Source organism: Triticum urartu, chromosome 2 (assembly GCF_003073215.2).
Source record: "Triticum urartu cultivar G1812 chromosome 2, Tu2.1, whole genome shotgun sequence".
Lineage (NCBI taxonomy): Eukaryota > Viridiplantae > Streptophyta > Magnoliopsida > Poales > Poaceae > Triticum > Triticum urartu.
Genome location: NC_053023.1, coordinates 574982565 through 575003218, shown reverse-complemented (window position 1 = coordinate 575003218; position 20654 = coordinate 574982565). Strand labels below are relative to the sequence as shown.

General features: G+C 49.4%; 1 protein-coding gene across 2 annotated transcripts; it reads left to right on the top strand.

Moving 5' to 3' along the window:
• Positions 1-1762: 1762 nt before the first annotated feature.
• LOC125538873 (DNA mismatch repair protein MSH3-like) lies at positions 1763-8389 on the top strand. Of its 2 annotated transcripts, none has more exons than XM_048702183.1 (12): positions 1763-2882; positions 3408-3602; positions 3715-3879; positions 4114-4212; positions 4342-4593; positions 4938-5189; positions 5271-5402; positions 5511-5771; positions 5864-5935; positions 6154-6303; positions 6571-7065; positions 7876-8389. In XM_048702183.1, exons 1-12 carry the CDS (start codon positions 1935-1937, stop codon positions 8170-8172), a joined length of 3318 nt encoding a protein of 1105 aa, XP_048558140.1. In that variant the 5' UTR covers positions 1763-1934; the 3' UTR covers positions 8173-8389. The 2 variants fall into 2 exon arrangements, with proteins under 2 accessions (XP_048558140.1, XP_048558139.1); XM_048702182.1 differs by having other exon boundaries at positions 4926-5189.
• The last annotated feature ends 12265 nt before the right edge of the window (positions 8390-20654 follow it).

Genomic DNA, 20654 nt, shown 5'->3' with positions numbered 1-20654 from the left:
TCGTTGTGGAGTCCTTGAATCATTTGAAATGGTTAAACACTAGCAACCATTTTGAAAGAGGTCATTAAAATGAGAACACTCATGTGTAACCACTGCGAACAAAATCTTTAAAATGTCAAATGTGTGTTTAATCTAGTCTAAGAGTTGAATATACAAAGCTAATAAACCTCAAGGAACACTACCTTGATAGTCCTAAGCTACATGTTCATTACAGGATGTGATCATTTTTGGAGAGTCAAACAAAGTGCTCCCAAATCAAACCTTCTGGATTATTCTAAAGGTAAGACATCTTCTTATTTGTGCCTACCTTTATCATTTGGGAGATGGTGGTAGTTTCATATGGACTACTCCATGTTTTTCTTCGTGGCAAGCCATTTATGACAAGCTTATAATCGAGCCGTCACCTTATTTTCATCTAGTTGTTATTATTGATATTTGGCTACCTAACTAGAAAATTTGGAACACCAATCTTGTGAACGCTTTATTTCATCCTCATACGACACAGGCTGTAATGCAAACCCCTGTTTGTCAATAATGCTAAACATGATATGTCAGTTTATAGGCTAACCCCTGCATGTGACTACACTTTGAAAAGTGCCTACAAACACTACTTCAATAATCTAGCACTACCAGCAAACCAACGACCAAAAATAGCTCCATTGCAGATTATAAATTAAACCTTGTCAATCAAATTTGGAGGGACAAACTCATGAAGTCAGGAGTCCAAACTTCTGCATGAAGGCATCTTCACTAAGCACTTCTAAATGGGTAAGCATGCAAGTAAGTTCTCAAGACATATTAGTGAAAACTATACTAGATGTCCCAACCAAGAGGATGGAATGCACATGTTTTTGTTATGCCCTTTTATCAAAGGCTACCTGGTTCTCCTATCCCTGGTATGTTAGAGCATAAGTTTTGGCTGAACATAACCATCCCATTCCACAAATGATTAAGATTTTATTGAAAGCTCATCCCCACATCAATGTAACTAGTGTATACACTTCTTTTATGGCGCCTTTGAGTGCTTTAAAATGATGCCATGTTTTGTAGAAAGTTTTGTAAAACATCACATATATGACTAGTGTTGATTGTGATCTTACAGAGTCCAAAGCTCTAGAGGATGTGATGACATGGCATGATCAAGGCTCGGCAATTTTTGTTGTACAACAACAACCAAGAATCACGCAATAACCATCTTTAGTTGCAGGTAAATGGCTTTTTGCAATGCGGCCTAGGCAAACGAGGAAGATATGCAGCCTTCTTTCAACTGGTATTGGTGTCGTCATCCAATTTGAATAAAATGATCATTGTCAGCAGTTACAGGTTTCGGCCATGCCTTCTCTGATGGTGTCCTCTCTCCAAGCCAAAACATACGAGCCACTCTTTGCCACAATGATAGCAGATACTCTTCACATCCTGAAATCAGCAGCCATAACAAGTTTCATCTTCAAAGTCAAGCATCACCATCTTTTATCCTTGCGATGGTAGCGCCGTCAACAGGTGTTTCAATGTCAAAGCGCATCATCAAGCAATCTTCCCGCAAAAAAATAAATAAATCAAAACTATCTTCATGGCTTTTCGATGTCTTTTCAGATACAGGACCTTGTACCACGTGAGATATTTTAGCCATGTCAAACGTGACCCCTTTCATTTCATAAAATGTTGCTAATGGAATAAAATCGATTTTTTTAGGGCAATAAAATCGATTATTGTTCAAAAAGAAAAAGGAGGATCAAACGCAGAAGCGCAGGAACTCACGACCGACCGAGGGGCGACCGCCAAATGGTGCTTCCGGACTCCGGAGTTCCGGTTCCCAGCCTCCGGCCCCATCGGTGGCGCGCCTCCTCGCCGCGCGAGAGAAACCTCTGAAAAACCACTCCTCCTTGTTGCCGCCCACTCCCCTGTTTCCCGCCCCCACCGCCACCGCCACCGCCATGGCCAAGCAGCCGAAGCAGCAGGTACTCTCCCGCTTCTTCTCCCCCAAGCCCCCACCCCTGACCTCCGCCTCCGCCGCCCAAGCCCAACCCGTCGCGCCTCCTCCTCCCCCCAAGCCCTCCGTCTCCACCGTCGCCTCCTTCTCCCCCGCCAAGCGCGCGCGCGCCCTCTCCTGCTCCCCCAAAACCGCCGCCAAAAGGCCCCGACCCTCCCCCTCCCCCGTCTCCGTCACCCCCCCTCGCGAGGCCGCCGTCCGCCGCGCGCTCCTCGAGCCGCCGCCCCCCGGCTCGAACCCTAGCGGCGGCGATGGCGGTGGCGGCGGCGGCAGAGGCTACACCCCGCTGGAGCAGCAGGTCGTGGACCTCAAGGCCCGCCACCCGGACGTCCTCCTCATGGTCGAGGTGGGCTACCGCTTCCGCTTCTTCGGCGAGGACGCCGCCGTCGCCGCCTCCGTCCTCGGCATCGTCGCCCACCCCGACCGCAGCTTCCTCACCGCCAGCGTCCCCACGTTCCGCCTGGGCTTCCACGTCTGCCGCCTCGTCGACGCGGGCCACAAGGTCGGCGTCGTCCGCCAGACCGAGACCGCGGCGATCAAGGCGGCCGCGGCTGCGCGCGGCGGGGGCGGCGCGGCCCCCTTCGCGCGCGAGCTGTCGGCGGTGTACACGCGCGCCACCATCGAGGCGGGGGCCGGGGAAATGGAGGGCGGCGGCGCGCCGGAAGAGGGGAGCAGGTACCTCGTCTGCGTGGTGGACAAGGAGGTGGATGCCGTGGGGAGGGAGGGGTTCGAGGTGAAGGTTGGGGTGGTGGCCATCGAGGTGTCCACCGGCGAGGTCGTGCACGGGGAGTTCATGGACGGCGCATCCAGGAGCGGGCTTGAGGCCGTGCTGCTTGGCCTGGCGCCCGTTGAGGTCATACTCGGCACCCCTCTCTCGTTCTCTACTGAAAAGGTAAGTGGTACTCTATCTGCCCAAACTTATGTTGGTTAATCTGAATATCTGATCGCCAGATGAATCCATGTCTGGTGATGTGTAAAAATTGTACGGTCATGATATTCTGTATTTCACAATGCACAGTATAGCTGAAGTCGCACTGATGGCACGAAACGTTAATCAGTAGATTGTAGATTCTCATCCGTTTCAGTTTGCAATAAGTAATAATAAATTTACTTATGTTTGTACGATTTCTGGTCATGCTTATGCTATATGGCAACTTATTTAGAATTCCGTAAACAACCATCAGTGTAACTGTAGCTTGGCAGTAACATGTTACCATTTCCCAGTTCCACCATAATGTATGATGGCCTGTTTACCCATCATACTAACTTGAGTTACATGCAAATTATTCATATGATCTTTATTTGCTTGTCTTTGATTACAGTTTTTAGTTATTGCTATTTTGAGTTAGTGTTACTCCTTCTAGTTTCATAGTGCTCGAGATTCCCTGGTTAATGGGTTCCTCCATTTGTTGTCTAGCTGATGAGGGCATATGCGGGACCTGCCTCTAATGTCCGGGTTGAGTGCACTTCGCGTGATTGTTTCAGCGGGGGCAGCGCTTTAGCAGAACTGATGTCTTTGTTTGAGAAATCGGAGGTCAATTCACCAACCATCGAAAACGATAAACAGATGATGGAAATAAATGAAGAGGACAACAATCTTCGTGGGATGGAGGTACTGTTAGCATTCATAACTGTTCTAAATGGAGTTTAGGTAATTAACTGCCGTCGCCCGTTGTGGCTTGATAACTATAATGTGGTTTAATAAGTTACATTTGTTCGCATAGGGTGTCATGGCTATGCCAGAGCTAGTTGCCCAAGCAATGGCATTGAGCGTTCGCTATTTGAAGGGTTTTGGTATGGAGAGGTTAATCTGCTTCGGTTCCTCGTTCCGGCCATTTACTGCTAATACTGAAATGTCTCTATCAGCAAACGCTCTTCAGCAGCTCGAGGTACATTCTTCTGTAATACCATGCAACTATTTTTCTTCTTTCTGTTTGGGTAGCTGTGACAATTTTTTAGACGGAAAGTTGTGACCGGGGGAGAACTGTAGTCACTTCCTTTTTCCTGAAATGTTTCGAAACTCGAGACACCAAAGCACATCCGCTGTTCGCTTTTGTGGGCATGCCATGCCCTTGAGATTCTCCTCCATTCCATTTATGAGGTGCCACCTGGATTGTTTTCAGGTATTAAAGAACAACTCAGATGGTTCAATAGAAGGGTCCCTGTTCCAAACTATGAACAACACATGTACAGCTTTTGGATCTAGGCTGTTTAGACACTGGGTAAGCTGCTATATCTGGACCTGGCCATGAAATGACTTTCAGCATAATCTATCATTTCACATTGAACAATTTGTTTTTATGTCAACTGTTTTGTTAAATGTCTTTCTTGATCTTGTGCTGTTCTTGCAGTTGACTCACCCCTTATCTGATAGAAATCTAATATGTGCTCGTCACGATGCAATCTCTGAGATCTCTGAATCGATGGGATCACGGCAAGATTCAGTTAGCATTCGACAGGATGAAGGGGATGGGTGCTGCGCAGCTTCTGCGCGAAGTGATCTCAGCACCATTCTTTCATCTGTTTTAACAATGCTGGGAAGATCACTTGATTCTCAAAGAGGAATTACAAGAATTTTTCACTGCAAAGCCACAGCTAAAGAGGTAAAAATATATTCCTTTCTGTGTTCTAATTGATTCTAGACTGGAACTGTTGCCCCAATTATGATTGTCCATTATAGAACTTGCACATTATACCTGCTAGTAGTTTTTCCCTGTACTTCTTTCTTTTTTGCTTGTTTTCTTCTATATATCTGTTGAAACTGTGTTCCACTATGAAATAGAGAAGTCCGTGAATTCAGTTTTGCTTGCTATATACATACAAATTTTTGGTTGGAGAAATGTTTCTATGCTCCTGTTGACTCTTTAACTTAAAAATTTTGGTGGTGTTTATGCGAATCTTGCTTAGTGTGATATTGATACCTAACTGTCCATAGTTTGTGTCGCAGTTTGTTGGGGTCATCCAGGCTATCTTGACGGCTGGAAAGCAACTGCGGAAGCTTGTTCTCGAGGATACTGACAACATGTCTTCTCAGCATAGAATTGTCCACTCTTCTTTGTTGAGAAGGCTCATAAGTACAGCTTCATCATCTGCTGTACTTGCTAATGCTGTGAAACTTCTGTCGTGTCTTGACAAAGATGCTGCTGATCAAGGAGATATGATAAACCTATTCATTTCATCTGTTGACCAGTTCCCCGAGGTAAATCTTTCCCTTATCACAAATAGAGTTTGTTTGTTCCTTACGTTTTCGGATGCATCATACTTGTATATCTTTCTACAGGTTGCAGAGGGTCATGTGACTGTTGAAATGGCCAAACAAAAACTGGATTTATTAATTGTTGAATATCGGAAGCAGCTTGGCATGCGCAGCTTGGAGTACAAAACCGTATCTGGAACAGCTTACCTGATCGAAGTTAAATCGCTTAATTGAAACCTTCATGTATTTTTAGTTTCAAGTAGTAAGAATATCTCTTGTATTTTTTGTTTGGTTCTTAATGTTACCTATTATGTGTGTCTGCAGCTACCAGTAGATAGAAGGGTGCCTACAAATTGGATGAAAGTAAATAGCACCAAAAAAACTATTAGATACCACACTCCTGAAGTATTGAAGAACTTGGACAACTTATTACTGGCTAAAGAAGAACTAGCAGTTATCTGCAGGAAAACATGGCACAAATTCCTTATGGATTTCGGCAAATATTATGCGCAGTTTCAAGCATCTGTCGAATCTCTTGCAGCTCTTGACTGCTTATACTCTCTTGCCACTCTTGCAAAACAAAATGTAATAGACTATCGTTAACCAGTGTTCACCTTTTTACATGGTTCGTTTTTCCTACATGACATCGATCACGATCTGATTTGCCATTTTTGCAGAATTATGTACAACCTAACTTTGTTCCTGAAAATGAAGCAAGTCAGATCCACATCAAAGATGGTCGCCATCCGGTTAGTTGTAGACCACTTTGTATCAGCCATCTTGGCTCTTCTACGAATATATGATACGCATGCTTGTGCGTATTCTAGAAAAAACTTTCCATTCTACTGATGGCTTTCAGGATCAAGCCTTCTGAGTTTGATCTCATTAGTACCTGTTCTTCAGTTTTGCACATCAACACTTCTTATTTATTTGACGATGGTGGTGATGGCGTGCTGTTGCATTTTAGGTTCTGGAGTCTCTACTTGGAGACAATTTTGTTCCAAATGATACAGACCTTCATGCAGATGGGCAGTACTGCCAGATTGTTACAGGACCAAACATGGGAGGAAAAAGTTGCTATATTCGCCAAGTTGCACTAATTACCATTATGGCCCAGGTATAGGTTTTATCCGATGCTTTAAGTCTACTCATGGAAACACGTTGTAAATGTATAATATAACTACTCCAGTAAAAACTTTTACCAAGTAGTTGGTTTGCAGCTGACAAAAACATTGGTAAATGGTTATATGTTTCCTTTTAAAAGCAGCTAAAGACTGGTAGTTGTTCCCTCGCAAAAAAAGAAGGTTGATAGTTGTTATAGATTACTCTAGTTGCATTTTTTCTCTGAGGAGATTCCTATAACTTGTTGCTCTGGTTTCATTAGGTTGGTTCCTTTGTACCAGCTTCATCAGCAATACTTCATGTTGTTGATGGAATTTATACTCGGATGGGTGCATCTGACAGTATTCAACAAGGAACAAGTACCTTTTATGAAGAGATGAATGAAGCTTCCAACATATTACAGAACTGCTCATCTCGATCCCTAGTTATCATTGATGAGCTTGGTCGTGGAACAAGCACACACGATGGTGTTGCTATAGCCTATGCTACATTACACTATCTCCTGAAAAACAAGAAATGTATTGTCATTTTTGTAACTCACTATCCAAAGATTCTTGATATCCAGAGTGAATTTGAAGGTTCCGTTGGGGCATACCATGTTTCATATCTGTCGACAAGGAAGCTGTTGCAAATTAGTGATGAAAAGATGGGTATTAGCACAGAAACAGAGGATCTTGGAGAAATTACTTTCTTGTATAAACTTGTTGCTGGAGCTTCAGACAGAAGCTTTGGTCTTAATGTCGCACTGCTTGCGCAGGTTAGTCATATGTGAACTTTTATGCCTTCAGCTCTTTTTTGTGTTTTGGCGTACACTTCTATTGTCATGGGTACTCCTAACACAAGCGGTGTTCTTTTGGTGTCCAACTGAGTTGTTCTCTATTCTCCAAATCGCTGTGGTGTGAAATAAAATGAGATAGCATCCTGCAGGAGATCACTAAGCTGTGTCCAAGAATCCAAGATGGTTTCTGTCAGGATGTGAAGTAGGAAAGCTGATCTTTGTTTGTAACCGGGTCTACAAGTTAGTAAATATAGAGCTACAAGTTATATCGAGTTACAAGTTAGAGACAAAGTGACCTAGAGAAGTGTGGGGTAGAACTTGTATGTGGAATTTAGGAGGTGGCTCGTCCTATCTTAAGTTATATGGAAGCATGCCAATAATTCAGCTTCTGTTCTCTATCATCGTTACCTTTTCTAATAGCTGACTACGGCACTAGCACAGGAGATGACCACATGCCTCTGTTCATCATTTTTAGAATATTTGCAGTAGTTTACATGTTGGTATCTCACTTGTGAATAACGAATAGGTTCACATCCCCTCGTGGTTTCATTATTTGGTAGGTGGGATAAACTTCCTAATTCTACAATGAAGATGTATGTGCTGGCTAACCCCTTTTGTTTGGAAATGGGGCTAATCTTTATAATAGATCAGTTAGTCTGGTCTTCTTCTAGTTGAGCTTACACAGTTTGAACAATGAGTGTATTGTGTACTTGAACATATTGAAGTGAAACACTAATAGTCATTCCTTTGCCTATCTATTGGTTTCTGAGGTGTGATCCTGCTTTGCAGCTCCCGTTGAGATGTATTCAGCAGGCATCGGTCATGGCAGCCAAACTGCAAGAAGAGATGAGTAAGCGTAATGAAAACAAGCTGCTGAGGTTAATGGACGAACCATCCAGAGATGGACCATGGGAAAGCTCTCCGAAAGTTGGTTTGCTTTGTGCAGAGCCTCACCAGGGGTTGATGGAAGCATGCCGCAGGATACTGCATGACATGAGATCTGCTCAAAGTAATAACGACGTAACAAGTACACTTTCTTGTTTGAAGAGTGCACAGGAGATCGCATCGAAGATGATTAAAGGGTAGCATTCTTCTCAAATGATGAAGCACTCTCTCATTTCTTCCTTAACCTTTTCTCTTTTCTTGTTTGGGATGTGTTTCTTCCTTAACTTGAGGGGGAATTACCAGGTATTGGTACTGTCCCGTTCTATCCATCTGTATTATGCATATCTGGCCATCGATAGAGTCCCTCAGTCAGCATTTTCTTACATGTCACTCATTGATATATTGTTCCGCTGCTGGCCTGGTAGCATGTTTATAAGTGTCCTATATAAGTATATAGAAGGGAGTATATATATTTTGTGTTGCATCGGTACCTCAATCTGTCAAAACTCCATTACAGTTACACAAGACCTGATGTAACATGTTTCCCTGGAGCTGTATTCTCGAAAAAATGTTTGTGTGGAGCTAAGAGCATCTTCAGCTGCGCCCCTAAGAGGCCTCCACAGGCTATTTTTTAGCGCCGGCACTGAAAAAACGGGCCAGTTGCGTTTCCAGGAGCCTAATTTTCGCTGGTTAGGCCTAAAACTGATGCCGGCGGATTCAGACCGAACCTGGTGCGCTAGAGGGGCGCCAGGGGAATCGTTTTTAACACGAAAGAACGGCGGGCCTGTTGAGTTAGCAACCCCGCGCATCGTTGTCCTCATCGCCTTGGTTTCCCGTGGGGAATTAATGCCAAGGTCGGTCTTTCATTGATTCCTCATGGGCGGCGTAGTGTGGTGACGCGCTCTTTCTCGCCATGTGTACGCACGTTTGCCGCCCCCGGCCGCTATAAAAGCTGCCCCCTCCCTTGCCGATGGACGCACTCGCCGCAGCCCCTCTCTCTCGCTGTCGACGCTCTCTCTTCTCGTTTAGCCACCGTATGCACGCCCCGCCGATGGGAGAGCGGTTCCCCGGCGATGGAGTAGCGGCCAACGGCTTTGGGCGCCGCTACCTGCACGAATGGAAGCCACTTCCTCCATGAGGCAAACTACCCAGCGTCGCCTGACATGCACGTGCCGGGGCGTTGGAGGCTCAGCGCCGGGGGTGTCCCAGTCCCCCGGCAGCCCGATGTCGACCATCCCGCCTGCTTCCACGCCGAGATCGAGCGTGTTTGGGCCTCTTTGACGGAGGAGGAGCGGGACCTCCCGGAGTACGCCGCCGACGACCACGTGCACTGGGCGACGTACTTTCAACGCCGGCGCGAGGAGCGGCTCACCTCCACCAACAACGCGCCGGTGAAAAGGGGAGCAACAGCAGCGACGACCTCCGCCTATGGTGGGGCGCCCCCGGCCGCATGCTCCATGCCGTCCTCGAGTACCTCGAGGGTGGCAATGATCCGCCGCTCGAGTACCCGGTGGCCCGTGGCTGCCGAGGCGCATGCTGGGCAGGTCCTCCTCCCACTCCTCCGAGTCGCTGGCGCTCGTCAGCGTCAAGGCCGAGCCCGTGGAAACGCCGTTCGGCTGGCGCACCCGCAGCGCCGCCCTCATCATTAACGAGGGCGGCCGTGCCTCCTCGGCTCCTACCTCCCGCCTCGTCAAGCCGAAGATGGAGCCGGGGCTCGCCGCCGTGAAGGGCGAGCGTGATGACATGGCCGCACTCGACGACGAGGCCACCATGAAGTGGGCGCGGGAGGATTGGGCCCGGTTGGAGATGGAGCGCCGCCGCGCCCTAGAGGAGATCGCCGCTCGCCGCCGTGGCCGCGACGAGGGAGGCGTCATCGTCCTTGAGGACAGCGACGACGACGCGCCGCCGCCGGCCAAACCAGTCTGCCAGGGCGACCTTGGGCAGGGGTCCAGCAGGGACGGCCGCGGTGTGAAGAAGGAGAAGGAGGACGACGGCGGCGGCGACTACGACGCCTTCAGCAAGCTCTTCGGCCTGTAGGCGCGGCAGCATCAGTTTTTTTCCTTTTAATACATTTATGTTTTCAATATGCAAAATACTGTGAAACGCCTAAATATCGCCGAATCAATGTCCTGTTTGCCGAATTTTGACCAACTTTGTTTTAAAAATATTTACAAAACGTCGACTGGGGCGGCGACCGGGAACACGATCACCTTCACGCCGAAATTATCGCCGGTTCATCCCCAGGGCGGCGCTATTTCCAGCCCCTGGGGGCCGAACAGCTGGAGATGCTCTAACTTCTCTGGTCATGTGATGTCTGCTAGATTACGTCGGTATTTCCTCAAAGAGGAAGGGATGATGTAGCACAACGACGACAGGTATTTCCCTCAGTGATGAGACTAAGGTTATCGAACCAGTAGGAGAACCAAACAACACTACGTAAACAACACCTGCACACAAATAACAAATACCCACAGCCCGACGTGTTAAAGGGATTGTCAATCCCTTTCGGGCAACGGCGCCAGAAATTGGCAAACAGACGTGATAAAAATATGATTGATGGGATAAATAGATCTCAAATAAAATAAATTACAGCAATATATTTTTGTATTTTTGGTTTAATAGATCTGAAAATAAAAGCAAAGGAAAATATATCGCAAAGGCAAATATCTATACCAATATGAAAAGACCCAAAGAGGTAGATCCAACTGATCTCGTCCATTGAACTAAGCCAATCTAACGACTTAGACCGCTCCAATGATGAGTGTCGGTGTCAAAACCGGCGGACCTCGGGTAGGGGGTCCCGAATTGTGTGTCTAGGCCGGATGGTAACAGGAGGCAAGGGACACAAAGTTTTACCCAGGTTCGGGCCCTCTCGATGGAGGTAAAACCCTACGTTCTGCTTGATTAATATTGATGATATGGGTAGTACAAGAGTAGATCTACCACGAGATCGGAGAGGCTAAACCCTAAAAGCTAGCCCATGGTATGATTGTTGTGTATGAATGTGTTGTCCTACGGACTAAAACCCTCTGGTTTATATAGACACCGGATAGGGTTAGGGTTACATAGAGTCGGTTACAATGGTAGGAGATCTACATATCCTTATCGCCAAGCTTGCCTTCCACGCCAAGGAAAGTCCCTCCCGGACACGGGACGAAGTCTTCAATCTTGTATCTTCATAGTCCAGGAGTCCGGCTGAAGGTATAGTCCGGCCATCCGGACACCCCCTAATCCAGGACTCCCTCAGCAGCCCCTGAACCAGGCTTCAATGACCACGAGTCCGGCGCGCAGATTGTCTTCGGCATTGCAAGGCGGGTTCCTCCTCCAAGTACTTCATAGAAGATTTTGAACACAAAGATAGTGTCCGGCTCTGCAAAATAAGTTTCCACAGATTGCCATAGAGAGAATAATATTTACACAAATCTAATCTGCTGACGTATTCCGTAGTGTGACATCACACCACGGCCAAGCCTTTATTCGAATCGTTTTACTGTCCCATCTCAGCGTGTTATGCGAGGCGGTTTCCTTGGCACGTCTTGTTAAAGTAGAGATCGTGTCCCCTCATTCCGAGATTCTCATCAATACGGGCGTGGGTAACCCAACCGCGCCATTGATTTCGGCGCTTGGGAGATAAGTGGGTTTTACCAGGCTGGTGGGGACACATAGTCGCGTCCACCCATATAAGGGGATAAGGATCCACCTTTTCACCTACGCCTTCTTCCTCCTTTGCCTATCCATTTTCGCGCACTCGAGCTCCAGCACCCAAGTTCGCACTCCCCACCTCAACCTTCTCCAGCCATGTCCGGAGCAGGAGGCAAGTGGATGGTCTCCTCCGTTACGGAGGGACACATCAAAAGACTAAGGAAGGCCTGATACTTGTCCAACGACATTGCGCACCGGCTTCCCGAAGAGGGGCAGCTCATCCCTACCCCTAGGCCCCATGAGAGGGTGGTGTTGCTCCCCCATTTCCTCCGCGGACTGGGTTTCCCTCTCCACCCATTTGTCCGGGGGCTCATGTTCTAGTATGGCCTGGATTTCCATGATCTGGCCCCGAATTTTGTCCTCAACATCTCGGCGTTTATCGTCGTGTGCGAGGCCTTCCTCCGCATCCGCCCCCATTTCGGCCTGTGGCTCAAGACGTTTAATGTCAAGCCGAAGGTGGTGCGCGGCAACCAGGCGGAGTGCGGAGGCGCCATGGTGGGCAAGATGCCCAACGTCTTATGGCTCGAGGGCTCCTTTGTGGAGACCCTAAAGGGGTGGCAATTAGGGTGGTTTTACATCACCGAGCCGCGCGACCCTAAGTGGGTCGCAGCCTCTGAGTTCCGATCCGGACCCCCAACGTGGCTCACATCCTGGAAAGAGACGGGCCTGTCAGGGGTAAAAAAGGAGAGCTGACCGGACTCCAAACATGCGTCCAAACCCTGGTGGACAAGCAGCTCAAGCTTGTCAACGTAGTCGAGGTTATGCTCATCCGCCGGATCCTCCCGTGTCAACAACGGGCTTTCAACCTGTGGGAGTTCGACCCGGCGCGGCACCGAACTCTGAGCAGGCTCTTCGACACGACATACGAAGATGCCTGGAAGGTGCTTTTCAAAGGCGCCGAGGCCCCCGCATCCGCTACCGAGGATCGCGGATTCAGCACGCAGCGTCACGCTCGTGCGGTAAGCTATTTTTACCTTCTACAGGGTATCAGTTTTTCATAGTTTGACTCCATGCGGGATCTAAGCTCCCTTACCTTTGACAGGATTGGCAGGAGACGTCCAGACAAATCAACTGTCCGGCTCCTTTGCCCGAAGGGCCAGCGGACGCTCGTTTGGCGAAGCTGCTGGTTCCGGCACCCCATGTGGTGGCGGAGAAGAAGGCCAAGAAGAAGGCCACGGGGACTCGAAAGAGTGCCCGGCGCCTGGAGGTGTCGGATCCCTCATCCGATGACTCCAAGACGCACTCCTCCCATGAAGACGAGGAGGAGGAAGAAGAGACCCCTCCCCCTCCAGCGGGGGAAGGGAAGAAAAGGAAGGCCGCCCCAACTGGGGAGGCCGAAGGGTCCAAGAAGGGGAAAACCCTTCCTCCGGACTACTCCACCGACGCCGACGACGGCGAAGAGGAGTGGCCGCCGAGGGCCAAGCCCTTGGCTAAATCGTAAGTATCTGGATACCAGAGTAATTCATAGTATTCCTTTATTGCACAGCTTTCCCTTATGTCGAATATGTTTATGCAGCCCACCCAAAGACCGTCTCGACGCGTCGTCGAGTGGTTCACTGGACTCGTCGGATGTGAATTCGCTTCCGACGGCTTCCTCCCCCTGCCCTACGGACGACACCGAAGTGTTGTTTCCACAGGTTCCAATCCGGGAGGAGGTGGTCCTGGAGGCGCCGCAAGGCGACCTCCCGGACCCCAGGAGTGAAGGGGATAGAACCCCCCAGGGCTCCAAGTCCGGCCCTAGGCCAGACACTGCTCCGAAACCTTCAAAGGTTCCAGAGTCCGGCGGGCGACCTCCTTCCAAGAGGAGCAAGCCCACCGTGCCGGTGACCCCCGTCCAACCAGAGGCGCCGGACAATCTGTTGGAGGTGCTTAAAGGCGCCTCCATCGACGAGGGGCACCGCACCATTATGAGTGCGGTGGTCCAGAAGGTTCAGTCCGCCAAGAGCGGACTGACTGAAGCTTGTACTAGCCTTTTAACAAGCTTTGAGGTAAGTAAGGAATGTGTAAATAATATTACCGCATAGACAGTAGCCCCTGATGCTCTGTTTGGCATTCGGGAAGAAAAGCCGAATAGAGGATCAAATAGAATTCGCAGGAGTCTAACAAAAAGGAGTCAATATGCGTATGCAGGCTTCTCTGCTTGCGTCCGCCGCACTGACTGCGGAAGTGGACACGCTAAAGCAGAACCTTGAGTGGTCTGAGCAAGAGCTCGGGCGTGCCAAGAAGCAGCTCGAGGATAAAATACCTTGTTTAAATATATATAAAAAGGTGCAATTGCAAAAAATGACAGGATTATCATGGCTATTGTAGGGGCCACGTCTGAGGTGGCGACCCTTAAGCAAGCGCTGCTCGAGGCCGAGAAGAGGGCGGCCACGGAGTGCACCGAGCGGGAGAAGTATGAGGCCCAGGTTGGCAAGGTGCGGCAAGAGCTCCAGGTTCTCATGAAAAAACATGAGAGTTTGGAGCTTGACTCAAAGACGCGAGCGTCCGAGCTCGCGGCGGCTATTGAAAATGCCAAGTCTGCCAAGGCCGAATCCCAGAAGACCCTCCAGGAGTTGGATGAGGTGAAGAAGATAGCGGCGGGTAAGGCATTCTTTATGCAAAGCAAACACATAAACGTGAGTTACTTGTTACTTACCCGAATCCGGAGCTCTCTAGGAGCGTTCGTAGATCTTCCCCGGAGCGTGTCCGATGCCGCCGCATTCTATCGAGCTGAGGAGGGCAGCTCAACAGAGAAGGTGTTCTGGTCTCAGTATGCTGAGGCCGGACACCCCGTGCCCCTGAGCGACCAGATGAAGCAACTAGTCGAGCTCCACAAGGCGGCCGAATAGGCCATGAAGGGCCTCATAGTTCGGCTGTGGCCTGGAGAGGCTCTGCCTGGGAGCTATTTCGGGCTGGTGCGGCGGCTGGTGGAGGCCTGTCCAAGGCTCGAAGTCATCAAGCGCTCTGTCTGTATTGAAGGTGCCCGTAGGGCCCTTGCCCGTGCTAAGGTGCACTGGGGCAAGCTGGATGCTGAGAAGCTTGTTAAGGACGGGCCACCGCCGGGGAAAGAGCATCGCAAGCCCGAGAATTATTATAAGGATGTTCTGAAGGGTGCCTGGCTTGTGGCGGATGAATGTTCCAGGGATGTAATTTTTGAGTAAAACTCGCTCGTTTTGTCCTGTGCGCTGAAAACTTGTTCATATGCGCTAAGCAATGCTGTTGGAATTTAAAATATTACCTTCTGTGCGGCTGTTTATCAATTCTGAGAGATGGCGAGTCGTCGGCTTCTGCCCCCGTGCCGCTAGTGCTGGGGTGTACGGGGATAAACCTGAGCGCTCTTTTTCCCATGTTTGGGTCCTTCGAGGGAGGCGCTCAGCCCAACGAACAAGGCAATCGGACTATAATGCGTGAACACTCCCACTTAGCCATAGAATTCTATAATTTTAAATTTCGGCGAAGCCCCTGGTATTCGGAAGACCGAGTTCGGGGCGCTATCCATGCCTTGGCCGGACAGAGCCGACTCCTCGCTCTAAGCGGCATAAGTCTTTAAGGACTCGAAAAAACCTCTCGAACAGCGACCAACTCTCGCTTCATCATGACAGTCAGTTTTAGCTTTCTCCACTGAGGTGCTCGACCCAGCTCAACTGGGGCACAATCGCAGTGGTTCTCCTAGTGCTACCTTAGCCGATATAGTGGAACGTAAGGCACCAAAACATAGGAGCCGGACAAACCCAACTATTGACCCAAGACATGATTCGGAGCCGATGCATATAATGCTATAAGTTCGGGGTGCTGCACTTGTTAAAGTGTTCGGACTTCTCACACCATATTGAGGGGTACTAAAGCCCCTGGCGTATTTTGGCCGTACCAAAGTGTACGGGTGCAACATGTCGTTAAGGAACATATATTTACAGAAAAAGAGTAATGCAAAAATAGACAAAAGCTATGCATTGTTTATTAAAAAGGGCTGCGATCAAAGCAGAACGATACAAATAATGCGATAAGCAAAAGGTTGGACTATTTAACATGTCCGTTCCAGGGGCAGGCTGCGGAATGGTATGCGAAACAGGTATACTGCTCGTGATAGAGACCACCTGGGAGTTCCGTAATGTGGCGTGGCTTGTCTGCTTCCCTGGTTCTTGCATCGTTTATGCGGCAATTGAACTGCCGAACAGGCCTTCCGAAGAATGGAGTCCTGAAAGTAAGAGAAAATTAAAAAATCAGCAGCCCCTGGTGCTGTTTAAGCCGTGTTTCGGGCGTGCCGTGATGGTGCCCCCCCTGTACCCATGGTATTTCTAGAGCGTAGTTATGTACGCGAAGCACTGGTGTCGCCTTTTTGCGAGGGCTGGGGTTGGGGCCGCATTGCTACGCCTGCTCGGATCGTGCCAGGCGGTCTTGTTGTAGGTTACTCCGGGCGCGCTTGACGGTGTCCGGTCGTTTAGTGGCCGGACTGGAGAACTGCCTGGAGAGGCTGCTTTGTACTTCCGCTGCAAGGGCCGTCGTGTGCTCCTCCGTTCGGAGGGAGCGTTCGGTGTTTCCATTGACCGTAATTACTCCTTGAGGGCCTGACATTTTGAGCTTAAGGTATGCGTAGTGCGGTACCACATTGAACTTGGCAAATGCGGTTCGCCCGAGCAGTGCGTGATATCCACTGCGGAATGGGACTATGTCGAAGATTAACTCCTCGCTTCGGAAATTATCCAGAGATCCAAAGACCACTTCAAGTGTGACTGAGCCTGTACAGTTGGCCTCTACACCTGGTATTACGCCTTTAAAGGTCGTTTTGGTGGGCTTAATCCTCGAGGGATCTATGCCCATTTTCCGCACTGTATCCTGGTAAAGCAGGTTCAGGCTGCTGCCGCCGTCCATAAGGACTCTAGTGAGATGAAATCCGTCAATAATTGGGTCTAGAACCAATGCGGCGAATCCGCCATGACGGATGCTAGTGGGATGGTCCCTTCGATCAAAGGTGATCGGGTAGGAGGACCATGGGTTGAACTTTGGGGCGACTGGCTCTACCGCGTATACGTCCCTTAACGCGCGCTTCCGCTCCCTTTTAGGGACGTGGGTTGCGTATATCATGTTCACCGTCCGCACTTGTGGGGGAAAACCCTTCTGTCCACTGTTGTTCGGCGGCCGGGGCTCCTCGTTGTCATCGCCATGCAGCCCCTTGTCTTCATTTTCGGCATTTAACTTGCCTGCCTACTTGAACACCCAACAATCCATGTTGGTGTGATTGGCCGGCTTTTCGGGGGTGCCATGTATCTGGCACAAGCGGTCGAGTATTCGGTCCAAACTGGACGGGCCCCTAGGATTCCTTTTGAATGGCTTTTTCCGCTGACCGGATTTAGAGCCTCTGAATCCAGCATTAACTGCCGTATCCTCATCATTGTCTCCGTTAATGCGGCGCTTCTGCTTGTTGCGACGCGACCTGCCACTACTGTCCCTGGTATCCGAATTACCAGGGTTCTTGGTCATATTGTTGCTACGAGCAAGCCAGCTGTCTTCTCCCGCGCAAAAGCGGGTCATAAGTGTCGTGAGGGCTGCCATAGACTTCGGCTTTTCCTGTCCTAGGTGCCGGGCAAGCCACTCGTCGCGGATATTGTGCTTGAAGGCTGCTAGGGCCTCTGCGTCCGGACAGTTGACTATTTGATTTTTCTTTGTTAGGAACCGTGTCCAGAATTGCCTGGCCGATTCCTCTGGCTGCTGAATTACGTGGCTTAGGTCATCGGCGTCTGGTGGTCGCACATAAGTGCCCTGGAAATTGTTGAGGAATGCGGCTTCCAGGTCCTCCCAACAACTGATTGATCCTGCTAGCAAGCTGTTAAGCCAATGCCGAGCTGGTCCTTTAAGCTTGAGTGGGAGGTATTTGATGGCGTGGAGATCATCGCCGCGGGCCATGTGGATATGAAGGAGATAATCCTCGATCCATACCACAGGATCTGTTGTGCCATCATATGATTCGATGTTTACGAGTTTGAAACCCTCGGGGATTTGATGATCCATTACTTCGTCTGTGAAGCATAGTGGGTGTGTGACGCCTCTGTACTGGGCTATATCACGACGTAGATCCAATGAGCTTTGTCTACTGTGTTCGGCCTTACCGGATTTATGTCCGGCATGACAGTTATTGTCTCGAGTCGTGGGGCGCCCACGCAATCCATAGATCGATCTTGTTTGCCTTGCCTTGTCCTCCAACATATCTCGCAGGTCTGGCGCATTTTCCCGTGCCTTGGTACGGGGTGCGGCTTGAGTGGAGGGCCGAGAGGCCTCTCTGTCGCGGCCACGAGGTGGCCGGTCGGCCGTATCAAGTGCTGGTGATGTAGGTTTAAGTGCTTCCTCCTCTAATCGGGGTAGCAACCTGCGCTTTGGGTAGCTCTTGGAGGGGCGTTCGAGTTTATGCTCTTCGGCCGCAAGGACTTCAGTCCATCTGTCGACTAGCAAATCTTGATCAGCTCTAAGCTGTTACTGTTTTTTCTTGAGGCTTCTTGCCGTGTCCATAAGCCTGCGTTGAAAACGCTCTTGCTCGATGGGATCCTCTGGCACGACGAATTCGTCGTCGTCGAGGCTTGCCTCGTCTTCGGAGGGAGGCGTATAGTTATCGTCCTCGACCTCTCTGTCTGCCGCTCTCTCGTGAGGGCTGGCTTCTCCATCCTCCTGTGCTGAATCTTGCTGGAGGGGGTTTTCTTTAGCGCTCTCCGGAGTATTATTATCTCCCGTGCTGGAGTCACCGTACTTGCTTTGGCGGGATTTTGAGCGGCGCTGCTGACGCCGGCGCTTAGGCTGTTTCTTGGAGGGGTCATCCTCCGTTGTTCCATCGCCATCTCCTTCTTTTGGGGTCTCCACCATGTATATGTCATACGATGAGGTGGCTTTCCAGGGCCCAGTAGGCGCTGGTTCTTCATCGTCTCCTACATCGGCGTCCATACCGTCGATGTCTTCGAAGTCGAAGTCGAGCATGTCGGTTAAATCGTCGACAGTGGCTACAAAGTGGGTGGTGGGTGGGCTTTGAATTTCTTCATCGTCCGTATCCCAACCTTGCTGACCGTAGTTCGGCCAGGGCTCTTCTGATAGAGAGAGAGAGAGACTTTAGTGTCTTCAGAATATCGCCGAAAGGCGAGTGCTGAAAGATATCCACGGCAGTAAACTCCATGATCGGCGCCCAATCGGATTCGATCAGCAGGGGTGCGGAGGGTTCGGAATCCGGAGAGGAGTCCGGCTCCCTGGAGTCACGAGTCTCGCGGAGTGCGGGGCTGGTGTTCGGCTCGATCGCCGTTGGGATCGCAGCCCCCGAGGCGGCGTCCAACCACCCATCCTCGATCGGCGCACTAGGCTCCGAATTAAGGGTCAAGCCGATGCGGGTGCGGCCTCCAGGGCACTGTTCGGCGGCAGAGCTTGATCATGCTCGTCGTGACAGTGAGGCGCGCTCAGCAGTGGCTCGAATCCGTCGAAGATCAAGTCCCCACGGATGTCAGCCATGTAGTTTAAACTTCCAAATCTGACCTGACGGCCAGGGGCATAGCTTTCGATCTGCTCCAGATGGCCAAGTGAATTGGTTCGCAGTGCGAAGCCGCCGAAGACGAAGATCTGTCCGGGGAGGAAGGTCTCACCCTGGACTGCATCGCTATTGATGATAGTAGGAGCCATCAAGCCTGACAGCGACGACACAGAGGAACTCTCAATGAAAGCACCAATGTCGGTGTCAAAACCGGCGGATCTCGGGTAGGGGGTCCCGAACTGTGCGTCTAGGCCGGATGGTAACAGGAGGCAAGGGACACGAAGTTTTACCCAGGTTTGGGCCCTCTCGATGGAGGTAAAACCCTACGTCCTGCTTGATTAATATTGATGATATGGGTAGTACAAGAGTAGATCTACCACGAGATCGGAGAGACTAAACCCTAAAAGCTAGCCTATGGTATGATTGTTGTGTATGAATGTGTTGTCCTACGGACTAAAACCCTCCGGTTTATAGACACCGGATAGGGTTAGGGTTACATAGAGTCGGTTACAATGGTAGGAGATCTACATATCCGTATCGCCAAGCTTGCCTTCCACGCCAAGGAAAGTCCCTCCCGGACACGGGACGAAGTCTTCAATCTTGTATCTTCATAGTCCAGGAGTCCGGCTGAAGGTATAGTCCGGCCATCCGGACACCCCCTAATCCAGGACTCCCTCAACGAGCGTTAAATGTGTTTAACGTGCAACTGATATCATACCAAATATTGCACTAATCACGAGATTAATAAACAAATATAGCATACTTAATATCCGCATGCAATTAATGTATTGCCTAAATATTAACATGCGTTGCACGTGCACATTTACTAGTATTAAAGAAGAGACTCGGTGGCCATAGATTTCACTAGTGGCTTCTCTCGAGAAAAGTAGCAAACGGCGAGTAAACAAATTACTGTTGGGTAATTGATAGAACTTCAAATAATCATGACGATATCCAGGCAATGATCATTATATAGGCATTACGTCCAAGATTAGTAGACCGACTCCTGCCTGCATCTACTACTATTACTCCACATATCGACCGCTATCCAGTATACATCTAGTGCATTAGGTTCATGGAAAACGGAGTAATGCAATAAGAACGATGACATGATGTAGACAAGATCTATTTATATAGAAGTAGACCCCATCTTGTTATCCTTAATGGCAATGATACATACGTGTCGGTTCCCCTTCTGTCACTGGGATCAAGCACCGTAAGATCGAACCCATCACAAAGCACCTCTTCCCATTGCAAGATAAATAGATCAAGTTGGCCAAAAAAACTCAAATATCGGAGAAGAAATACGAGGCTATAAGCAATCATGCATATAAGTGATCAAAGAAGACTCAAATAACTTTCATGGATATAAAAACATAGATCTAATCATAAACTCAAAGTTCATCAATCCCAACAAACACGCCGCAAAAAGAGTTACATCATATGGATCTCCAAGAGGCCATTATATTGAGAATCAAGAGAGAGAGAGAGAGATGAAGCC